General features: G+C 28.5%; 2 protein-coding genes across 3 annotated transcripts; both read right to left on the bottom strand.

Annotated features, from left to right (window-relative positions):
* Positions 1 to 1,560: 1,560 nt before the first annotated feature.
* LOC106788239 (26S proteasome non-ATPase regulatory subunit 10-like) lies at positions 1,561 to 3,530 on the bottom strand. Its single transcript, XM_014751330.1, has 4 exons — positions 3,269 to 3,530; positions 3,091 to 3,189; positions 2,578 to 2,866; positions 1,561 to 2,255 (listed from the first exon to the last, which is right to left on the bottom strand). Exons 1-4 carry the CDS (start codon positions 3,371 to 3,373, stop codon positions 2,059 to 2,061), a joined length of 690 nt encoding a protein of 229 aa, XP_014606816.1. The 5' UTR covers positions 3,374 to 3,530; the 3' UTR covers positions 1,561 to 2,058.
* A 1,069-nt stretch (positions 3,531 to 4,599) lies between these two features.
* On the bottom strand, positions 4,600 to 8,299 carry LOC106788236 (kelch-like ECH-associated protein 1). 2 transcript variants are annotated; one of them, XM_014751325.1, is made up of 7 exons: positions 7,850 to 8,299; positions 7,005 to 7,307; positions 6,763 to 6,927; positions 6,003 to 6,670; positions 5,655 to 5,903; positions 5,285 to 5,583; positions 4,600 to 5,189 (listed from the first exon to the last, which is right to left on the bottom strand). In XM_014751325.1, exons 2-7 carry the CDS (start codon positions 7,293 to 7,295, stop codon positions 5,002 to 5,004), a joined length of 1,860 nt encoding a protein of 619 aa, XP_014606811.1. In that variant the 5' UTR covers positions 7,296 to 7,307; positions 7,850 to 8,299; the 3' UTR covers positions 4,600 to 5,001. The 2 variants fall into 2 exon arrangements, with proteins under 2 accessions (XP_014606811.1, XP_014606810.1); XM_014751324.1 differs by having other exon boundaries at positions 7,744 to 8,298.
* Between the last annotated feature and the right edge of the window lie 3,125 nt (positions 8,300 to 11,424).

The raw sequence follows: 11,424 nt of genomic DNA, 5'->3' as shown, positions 1-11,424 counted from the left end.
TTATTATTATTATTATTATTATTATTATTGCATTATATTTTTGTTGCTATAAAAAGCATTCTCTCTCAAACGCAGACATACACACACACAAAAACACCGTACACATTTTTAATTATTATTATTACTATTACTATTATAAGTATTATTAATTATTATAATATTTTATTATTATCGCAAATAGTATCAAAATAATTAAACTAATACTATGCGGATCATATAAATAAAATAAGACAAATTGAGAGGTATAGTTGTATACTCCAGTTTCATTTTAAAAGGTTCGTACATTTCGAAGTTTTCAATTGCATTTCGTCTTTCGTACATGCTGCTTGCTTTCTCTTCTCAGAGATTTAAAATTTAGATGAAAAATATTTATACTAAGGAGTAACATTCGTCACTTCGTTAACATAATTGCATTCATACGCGATCGTTGCATTTAAGATTCGATTCTTCGGTTTAATTCTAAGCACAACTAATTACATTTTTGGTGGGGGAAGAAGAACAGTGTGCCGCAAAGACTTTCTTTTTTTTGTACTTAAGATATAATTTTAATTTATAATTTTCTGAATTAATTATTCAGTTGTCGCCAACCTTTTGAAATGAACTGATTAGGGAAAAACAATTAAAGGATAAAGGAAAAAAGGGGAAAAAATGAGAAAAAAAAGAGAAAAAAAAAAGAAAAAGAAAATGCATTTGAGAGACTAAATTTTCGTCTGACTTGGGAATGGGAGTCCAAATGTATAGGCGCAAATTTTACAAATTGCGTTTAAAAGCGATCACCTAACTCAAGTAGTACATACACCACCACCGGGTGAAGATGTTTTATACGCGCATTTTTTTACATACACACACATTTTATGGAATCCTTTGTACCAAAAGGCATTTATAGTTAACAACATATTGTGCCAGGGTTAGAATATATTTTGATGCGACTAGCAAACATGAAAAATATACTAATTAATAATATAATAGGCCTTTAATATATATATATAATATATATATATTAAGCGAAATAAGGTGTTAAAACTATGGCTTCCTAGTAATATATTAGGCAAAATTTTTTCAAAGGCGTGATTCTAAAAATAAAGAAGAAGAAGATGAAAATGAAAAAAAAAACGAATAAAACAACGGAACTGCCATTGTACGTGCTGTTGATTTCAGAGGCAGCATATCATGTTGACGCTGAGAGCCGATTAAAATGATATGCAATCTCTTAACACGAGAAATGTTTCCACTTGTGACCACTGTGAATTGTGTATATATAATTGCTTTGAGAGGATGTTCATTTCTCGTTGGTGTTTTTTTTTTATATCATGTCCTGCTTGCCATTATTATGCATTAACGATAAATAAAAATAAAAAAAAACAATAATAAAAAGAAAATAAAGCAAATTTTTCAAACGATTTTACGCAACGGAGGGACATGATGATTAATCCTGTGACTGTGACGAGAAGTGATCATTGTGAAAGTATTTGATAATCGGGGTAAGCCGTCATATACAATGAAACTAGGAGAGAAACAAAAAAAAAGAAGAAATAGAAGTTTGAAATAACGCGGAAGGAAGAGTTTTGATATGTTTTATATGGAATAAATATAAACGTTGATTGCATCATAAGTATATAAAAGAAAAGTATAATAAATGCTGAAATAGTAGATCAAATTAAAGCACTAATCTTGGAGTCTTTTTATTTGTATAATCACGCATAGAGAATTGTTTCGTTTGTATTTTTATTTATTCTTTTTTTTGTTTTTCCTTTTCTTTTTTTTTCTTTTTTTTCTTTTCTTTCTTAAGAAGAAACATTCAATACGTTAAAGCAGCACTGTCCAACTGGCAGCCCGCAAAGCAAATCAATATTTTGAAACAAAAATTTAAACGGAGACACATTTGCCAAATCAAATTAATAATTAAAATGAAATTTTTCAAATGACAATTGTTGACTTTTTGATTATATACCTTTCTTGGGTTCTTGAAATGTTTGCAAAAGAAAATATGACCCTCAAATTAAGAGAAGTTAGACAGTGTTGCATTAAAGCATAACTGAAATATAAGAGAAGAAAATCTTAAGCAGTCGTTGGGTCTTCCTTTAGTTGTTTGAGCATTTGAACTAATCCAGGAGCCGCCAAATCTAATGGAGTTTTGCGTTCTTTATTGGTCAACGTTAGATTGGCACCATTTAAAACCAACAACAGTGCTTCTTCGCGACGATCTTCCTCACAAGCTAAATGCAATGCGGTATTTCCATATGCATCTTGTTGATCTGAAACAAACGATCGACGTGACTTACAAATTAAATTATTAGCTACCCAAACGATGCCAAATTAATTAACTCCATAAAAAAAATAATAATATATTGTCGTATTATTTATTACTGAATAATCATAAAAATTCTTCTCATTTAAAATGGTTCTAAGCCTAATCATTAAGGAAATTTATTTGAAATATAAAGCTTTGATAATAAAATTATGAAAAATTCTAAAAGTGGAGTTAATCCCTTTGATCTTTGAACAAGTTAATATAACACACACACACACACAGTATATATATTATTAAAATTATTCAAAAAGGAAATAATACGAGACCTATCTTCAAATCTTTTCCATGTTCTAATAAAAGTTTAACTATCGCAATATTTCCTTTTGAAGCAGCTCTGTGCATAGGAGTGGCTCCTCTCTTGTCAGCAATATTAATGTCAGCATATTTTTCGAGCAATGCAACGCATATCGACTTCCAATTTTTCGATGCTGCATATTGCAATGACGAATGTCCATCTTCAGTCGTTGCATTAACGTTTGCACCTTCGGTAAGCAAGGTGTTAACTACTTTTTCTCGTCCAGCGGATGCTGCCAAAATTAACGGTGTCATGTTTGTCTATGAAATGATCGAATACAGAAACTCTTAAAATCATCTTCTATATAATAATACGAAAATTCTATGCAAGAAAAATATTTTTTCTTTTTTTATATGTGTTATATCAATTTAATGTGGAAGAGATGATATCATTTAAATTACCTACTCATTTTTAACACAAAATGAGATATCATCTTTATCAGTATTGTCATTACAATGCAAAATAAAACTAAATCTAAACTCACATCATCTGTTGGGTCAACTGGTGAGCCGAGAGATAATAAATGTCTCACTAAATCGTCATGTCCACCTAAAGCAGCCCAGTGTATTAACATTCGTCCATTCTAAAATAAAAATTAATGATTTATCCTTCATTATCTAACCTCAATCTTTAATTATAATATATCAAATTTGAATACTTACAGTGTCAGTTTGCGTTTTCAAAGATTCAGTTAGATTAAGTAAGATTTTTACATCTGACGTTTTACCATGATAAGCTAAATCATATATTGATCCTTGTTGAGGCATTATAAATAAATTTAATAATATTTCAAGTCACTTTGTTGGGAGATTTAAATTCCAAAAATGTTATGTTTATACTGCAATATTTAATCGATACACTGATTAATGATCACGTTGATAATTCTATATACAGCATTAATTTTTATTTAATAATCGCTAATTTATAATTATTAAATGTCTTTTAAATTCATAAATCTTACTTTGATTATGGATATTAATATAATAAACTATTTTATCAACAATGTATTGGTCGAATTCATTTTTTTCTGCGGAGAAGGTTTTTCTACTTCGGTAATTCTGATGGTAAGTTATCATAAGATCTCTCTCGGTCGGTAAGTCGTATTACCGACTGTTGATAAGTCGTATTACCGATTGTCGATAAGTCGTATTACCGACTGTCGATAAGATAAAAGTAGAACACTACTATTACCGATATGATGCTTAGCAATGTTACTAGAATCTCAATAAATTTTAAACTTGCATATCTCCTAGTAACTTTTAATAGTAAGTAGTATACACAAAGTGAATGTGTTATTAAATTCTATATCCATTTATATCAACAAACAACAATTAGAAGTCTATTATAGATATTTTGTTTTAATTATTAATTAAAGAAGTTTACTCATTAAGAACAATTGTCTTGGAACAGGCACACAGGAAAAAGACTTACTAGATTAAAAAAAAACCGAAATCATATTGGAGCTAGAAAGACCGGAGACAAACGGACAAACAAAAAGTGAGCAATTGATTGAAAACAAAAAACAATAGAAAACTTCATTGCTTTGCTTAGAAATGAGAAAAAATTTTTTCGATTTTCCAATTATTAATAATTAATTAAATAATTAATCAATATATATAAAGTGACCAATTATATATATGAATTTTGATTGAGTAATTAGTCAGCAATTAGGTGCACTTATTCATTTTTTTCTGCTGTTGCGGTTCTATGCCAACTTTTTTGTCCTAGAAAATATTATAATTATATTATATTTCTTAATAATATATTAATCACATTAATACTAATATAATATATAATCAATTGAATAATATTAATAGTATATAACAGACAAAAATAAATGAATGAAAGAAATACATCTTGTCTTAGATTATATTTACATTCAGCTAAATTATACAATACTTATTAATTAAAATCCCTAAAAATTGTTTAACTTTATAATCGTACCTCGTACGTAAATAAAAAGTTATATAATGATAAAAATCAAAAACGATGTATTTATGTTATAAATATGTACAACATGTTAAATATTATTTATAATATTATAAAAATGATTTACATATTACAAGTGAACCTATCTTAATGGACGTCACGAGCTTCTTTACATGATATTTATATTAAATATACTTATCTGGGCTTCCAGTATAAATCTTGGCCTTTATTACTTATTATAGACCTTAGGAACTAGATTAATTTAACACTATTACCAAAAATACATATATCAGTCTGGTTGTGTGCAAGTATTCATACTTTTATCATTTTACCTTTGATCAATTATGATTGGATATTTTTTCTAATTTTTATATTGATTTTTCATAATTTTCCTTTTCAAGAATGATTTCATTTTTTGTTGTTGGCTTATTAATATATAAATTAGCATTAAAATTATATAATTATATCATAATGGACCTCCGTTCAAAGTTATATTATGATCTAAGTAATCGCAATGTATTGGACATAAATGATAAGACACAGCACTTGCATGACCAGATCTTCCAAATGTCATATCTATTCCCTGTTCCCATTGATCTTTAACAGGATCATAAATTTCAACGATCTTTAAAAACGATGATCCATCGTAACCTCCTGAAAAATAAATATTTCTTTATTCAAATATCAATTTGTAAAAGAATCTTTATTAAAAGTTTTATAAGAAATATTATAATTACATAAACACATACCCATTGCATATAATTTTCCATCAAGAACTGTAACACTTAATGCACTACGTGCAATAGAAACACTACTGACATAGTCCCACACGTCACGTTCTGTATCATATCGTTCAACTGATTTTAATTGGCACGATCCGTCATATCCACCTATGACATATATATATTGACCTAAACTAGCAATTCCTGCTCCTGAACGACTACATTTCATAGATGAAACCATTGTCCATTCATCATTTTCAGGATGATAGCATTCTACAGAATTAAGTCTATTCTTTCCATCAAAGCCACCAATTGCATAAAGTAGTCTGTTATTACAAATTAGGATTATACTAATTTTCAGAATTCTATAATATGAGATAACTTAAGACATTATTACCTATTAACAACCGCTACACCAACACCTAATCTCTTAATATGCATAGGTTTTACATTAGTCCACATATCTTGATCTGGATCATAACATTCAACACTGTTATGATACTCTGCACCAGCACTACCACCTACAGCATACAATAATCCATCCATAACAGCAACTCCAAGACGATTTCTTGGAACTGACATTGGGCTACAAGTTCTCCATTGATCTGTTAATGGATTGTATCGATCTGCCCAATCACAATCGTATCTAAAATTTACCCAAACCTTCTTGAAATTCATGTACCATTCATTCTTGTCATTTTAAAAATCTATAAATTTGTTTAATTTGTTATATTAAATTACTAACCTAGTTTCAGGCGTATTATTCCTACCACCAACAGCATAAAACATGCCTTTTAGGAATGCACCTCCTAATCCAGAACGTGGAAATATGAGTGTTGAATGCGTAGTCCATGTTTTGTCATCTGCATTATATCCTTCTAAAACATCTAAAGAATGTTGTAAAAATCCACCAGCTATATAAATTACTCTTGGCGTATTAGGTGTTCTTTCTTTCACTATTGGTTTTTTATGAAGCGTCAAGTCTTTAAATATTTGAGCAAGGTATTCACGACATGCAGGCACTTTCTTTAAAACATCACAATTTTTCATTTGATCGCGCAGAAAATTTGGTGTAAGATACTGACAGCGTACAGCTTGTAATATATGTTCCATCTTAGGACCTCTTGCTTCTTCATTGTATTTCACCCATTTCAAAACTGCATTATAAACTTCTCTTTCTTCTTGAACATTGAGTTCATCTTTTCGTACCAATGATACTAACTGCATCGCAGAAAGTTGCAAGAACTCTTCTTCTTGACATATCCGATTAAAATGTTGTACGATAAATCGATTTGCTTTATGATATAAATTTTGACAACCATGCTGTTCTGCAAAATTTGCAATTCCAATTGCATTTGTAGGATCCAATTGTCTTTCCAAAAATACAGAACATGCATCTATTACATTACTAACCTACATAATATATACATACATATATATATATATATAATTAAATGATATTATTAAGTCAATTATTCATAGATTCAGAATATTATTATCTTTACTTGAAACATTGTAGCAGCGGATAGTAAAGAACACACAGTTATTTCTGTTACACTTATTTGACCAGTATACATAAAACACATTAAGCGAGCCATGGCGGTTGGACAAACTCCTTGAAGTTTTATCCTTGTCATTTCACTTTCTTTTAATCCACCAGTAAACATGGCCTATTAAAGTTGTTGCAAATAAAGTTAATACAACTTATATATGCATAACTTGCATATAAATTTATGAAGATTCTTACCTTAAAATATGGACTGGCAGCAGCTAAAATAACCTTATGAGCATGAAATAATTCTGTTCCTACTTCAAGTATGACATCGGTAAGCATATGATGACTTCTCATCATAAACATCATTTTCATAGCATCCTTAAGGTAATTACTCATATAAAATGTCATATCTCCAAGATCTGCATGTGTAGATGTACTAGGAGAATCGTAATGAACACTTTCTCCTTCAGTTTGCATTGTTGATTTTAATCCATGTTTCCCGCAAGCTTCTTTATTCTGTTGACAATTTTCTTCTCCATCCATTAAAGTTATAATCTACAGAGTCAAATTAGAATGTTAATCAAATATTTTGTAATTTGGAATAACTTTGTAGAATTAAAAGAAATAAATTTAAATAACAATTATAGAGACAATAAGATTGATGATACCAATGTAAAAAGTGGTCTACCATAATTTTATAAATTCACACAAGTTATTTAAATGAGCAATTGAAATAATTTTGAATAATTTGAAAAGAATTTAAATAAAGAATGGTAACGATTATAATACAATAAGGAAAGATAGAATGTTTTCGCTTTTGTCTATTTCATTTGACAAGACAATGTTTTATTGATAAGATTGTAATGTAAACATTGGCTAATATATAAAATATAACACCACAATTAATTTTTGTTTTAAAGAAGATTGATTTGCCTGAAAAAAAATCTCAAATACGTAATACGCGCGCGTTCGCAGTAAGTGAATGACTTACCAGGAAGTCTTATGTTTCAGGATAATTTTTGAGAATAACGATAATATTCATTGGTAAGATCAAAATAAGTTATCATAGACATACGGATAGTCATTAGACAACGAACATATTTCGATCGGCCAGCAACGACTGATTGTATCGATGGTCATGTACGATGACGCAGGGATTAAACAACGCTGCGATCAGTCGCGATAGATGCGATGTCACTGAACGCGTTTGTCGCTTCAAACGTAGAATAATTTCCATGCGCACGTGTTACGGCGCGAAGGAAGGATTTCAATCTCTTGCGATCGCGCTTCGTCATGGTCAGAAATCAAAGATCTATCTCTCTCTTTTTCTCTTTCTCTTTCTTTTTCTCTTATTGTTAGTTTTTAAAAGCAACAGCGTCAATGAGCATCGTTAAGCTGCGCCTACTAACTTTGCTTGTACTCTCATACCTCCCGCCATCAATCGTAACAGTGCAAGCATATTTAAAAGAAGCGCAATCGTACTTTCTCTTACTACGAATCACGTATCTCTATTCTTTTCCTCTATTTACGAATACAAATATATCTTATTAATCTTGTCAACACAAAAATTGTTATATTATTAATAAATAGTCTACGTTATTATTATCTTTAATCAATTTTTAACGAGCATACGTATACACATAAGCGAGATTAATATACATATATATATATATATATATATATAGGTATTTGTTTGTTCTGTTTTTATAAGCGAGCTTTATTGTTTAATTAAATTCTTTTTATCAAATAACGAGACGAAATGATTTCTTTCTTCGATCTTTGTAATTTAAAGCGTGGTCAAAAGTCGACCATGAGGAGGCAAGCATGACATCGTGATGACTCTTAGAGTGACTTGCAAAATTACCTTTCCGTTTATGTCGATAACATTTAAATCAACGTAAACGACGTCGAATCCGTATACATAATAGCTTCTTCGCATTTTTTTTTTTTTCTTTCTTTCTTTGTATTTGCTTTTTATACTCGCAACTTCGATGCTCGTGCATTTTGAATCGTTAGATCGTTTTAGTCTTCATTAACAGTTTAGATACTGTTAGGAGCACGTCAAACTATTTTTTTTTTCTTATAAAGTTTATAAAATAGTAAAAAAAGTAAAATTTATGATATTTCTTTTTGTTTCTCACATTATTACGATATTTTTAACAAAAATCAAATTATATTTACATCACGATACTCGATTAATATATTAAGCTTTTCTTTTTGTTCATTTAAGTGTTACACCACAATATCGTAAAGAAATGAAAGAATAATACTTTCAGACAATATATTTATTCTTTAATAATATGGAGTTCTCGTCAACAATAACAGCATTGTAATAAGTAGTAGTGTAATGTCAGTAGTAGTATTATTAGTATTTTAGTGGTAGTAGTAATATAATAGTAGGCGTAACAAGAGAGACGAGGTAGGTTTTACTCAGAACTTAATCTAACAACGTACGCCAACAAGTCAAATGCGATAAGAGGAACTTCATGCCGTTCAATGTATCTTCGCCCCAGTTGCTTCTTTTCTTTTTTTTTTTTTTTTTATAAATTGGCAAGTATCTTTAATATTAACAATTGATTTATTGTTTTCTCTTTTTTTAAATATATTTCTAATCGTTTACATTTGAAATTTACTATTGAACATGTTTTATTATCTCAACAAAAATTCAATAAAAATTGCAAATAAAATGTGAAGGACAAAAGTCAAAAAATCTTAAAAAATGGCGGATACATTGCACAGCGAGTTCGCGTATTAGGATTTTTTTTTTTACTTAATGACTTTGAAAAAGTAACAGATTGAACATTTGATATCATAGAAATAATTTTTAACTTTATGAATATAATATTAGAAAATAACGTTCAGATTTTATATATGTAAGATTAAAAGTCATTTACAATATTAAACGCGAAATTATGACTACATCCTAATACAATATCGTAATCAATTACGTTAATTGGAAACACTTGACTTCACGTTTTACATCATAACGATAAAAAAAAATGAACTCTATTAATTTATTTTAATGTGATATTTCAAGTGTAATTATGATATTGTGAAAACGCAATTTGATAAATAGAAAAATTCTTTTTCATTTAATTATAACATCGTATATGTTTCCTGTTTTATAACTTGATACATAAATCATTCAATTGTTATACAATATTAATTGTTAATTATCATTTGGTAAGATTTTAAAAATAACTTGAACATGCTTAAAAATGTGGCAGTGCGTCGTAGAATATAACAATCTTATTGCCATTTATGAGTGAATGGATATAATACTACAATTATTAAAGATACAGTTGTAACATTTTCGATATCGCCTACTCATGCTGGTACAGTTCTTTAACTGTTACATGCATAATGTGCGTACACGTGCGTTCGGGATAATGGCCGCGTATAGGTAGATAATATAATATATATATATAATTTTTTTTCTTTATCTTTTTGTCTACTATTACTGAATTTTCTTTCTCATTCTGGTATCTTAATATTTTATCTATTATTTCTATTTATTAACCTTATCTAGAGTTTCCCGAACAATAGATAATACAGTTTAACTTGTACTCGTTCTTTTGTTTATTTTTTTTACAGAACAGCTTATATAACATGAAATTATAAAAAAAAAAAAAGAGAATAAAGTCTGTTATAAAACTACATAAATACTGTAAGAAAATAAACAAAAAAAGATTCTGTAGAGTATGTTTGTTGTAAGTAAGACCGTACTTTCACTTTTGTACATTAAATAGGCCGACCCTAAAATATTATACACATCCAACTGCATTCCTGCCAATTAATCATAAATTCTATATTTTATCGATATAAGAAACGTCGATCGAATAGGTACTCGTCACTCTTATATCTCCAATGTTTTCGAAATAAAAAATGTCTTGTTGGCGTACAAAGATAAGGATAATTCGACTTTAAATTTAGTGCGATTGCGAGTTTATTTAAATAGCTGGTAAAATATATATTTTATACATAATATCCATTAAGAATAAATAAATGAAAGAACGTTCAATCGCATATCGCGCTAAATCATGTCTAGAACTCTCTTATAAATAATGTACAGCTAAAATTAATAAATCTATCTTTGATTTTTTAGGCTTGGGTAGCTCAAAACTGGCCCCCTATATTTTTTGATCGCTTATAATTGGGTTAAATATTATATAAATATTATATATTTGAAATAATTCAATCTGGTTGTTAGAGATAATTTTTTTTTCTAAAATATCTTTTTTAGAAAGTGCTGAAAAATTAAGTTTCTCATTGTTTACTAAAATAAGGAAATTTCCTTATCATTAATTACAGTATAAACAAAATAAACGCATTATAATAATTTACAGAGGATATTAGATGAATACATTATACGGAACAATGATGAGTAAATAATGCGATCATTTAAAACATACTTTCATTCATTCAAGTCGTGTATTAATAACATGCAATTAAATAAAAATATATAACAGTTGTATACGACTACTACCAAATATCTAATGATAAAAGTTAAGGTGCAATTTTGTTTAATATCAGCCGTTTCTTTTATCCATTCACTAAAATTCGTGTATCATACAATCGTAATAACTTACAGTTAAAAATTTTCCAGAATTTAATTAGTAGTTCTAATATAACATCTAATTGAGAACTTTTAAACTAAATATCTATTTTTATA

The sequence above is a fragment of the Polistes canadensis genome, unplaced genomic scaffold, assembly GCF_001313835.1.
Source record: "Polistes canadensis isolate GaletaPanama2010 unplaced genomic scaffold, ASM131383v1 scaffold_130, whole genome shotgun sequence".
In the NCBI taxonomy this organism is placed as follows: domain Eukaryota; kingdom Metazoa; phylum Arthropoda; class Insecta; order Hymenoptera; family Vespidae; genus Polistes; species Polistes canadensis.
This window is presented reverse-complemented; position numbering and strand designations above follow the sequence as displayed.

Coding starts and splice junctions, on each gene's coding strand:
- LOC106788239 (XM_014751330.1), bottom strand. CDS start 3,373: ATGCCTCAACAAGGATCAATATATGATTTAGCTTATCATGGTAAAACG. Junction 3,190..3,268: donor TGAAAACGCAAACTGACACT/GTAAGTATTCAA, acceptor TTTTTATTTTAG/AATGGACGAATGTTAATACA. Junction 2,256..2,577: donor TGGAAAAGATTTGAAGATAG/GTCTCGTATTAT, acceptor CGTTTGTTTCAG/ATCAACAAGATGCATATGGA.
- LOC106788236 (XM_014751325.1), bottom strand. CDS start 7,295: ATGGATGGAGAAGAAAATTGTCAACAGAATAAAGAAGCTTGCGGGAAA. Junction 6,671..6,762: donor CCGCTGCTACAATGTTTCAA/GTAAAGATAATA, acceptor TATATTATGTAG/GTTAGTAATGTAATAGATGC. Junction 5,584..5,654: donor GGTGTAGCGGTTGTTAATAG/GTAATAATGTCT, acceptor TTGTAATAACAG/ACTACTTTATGCAATTGGTG.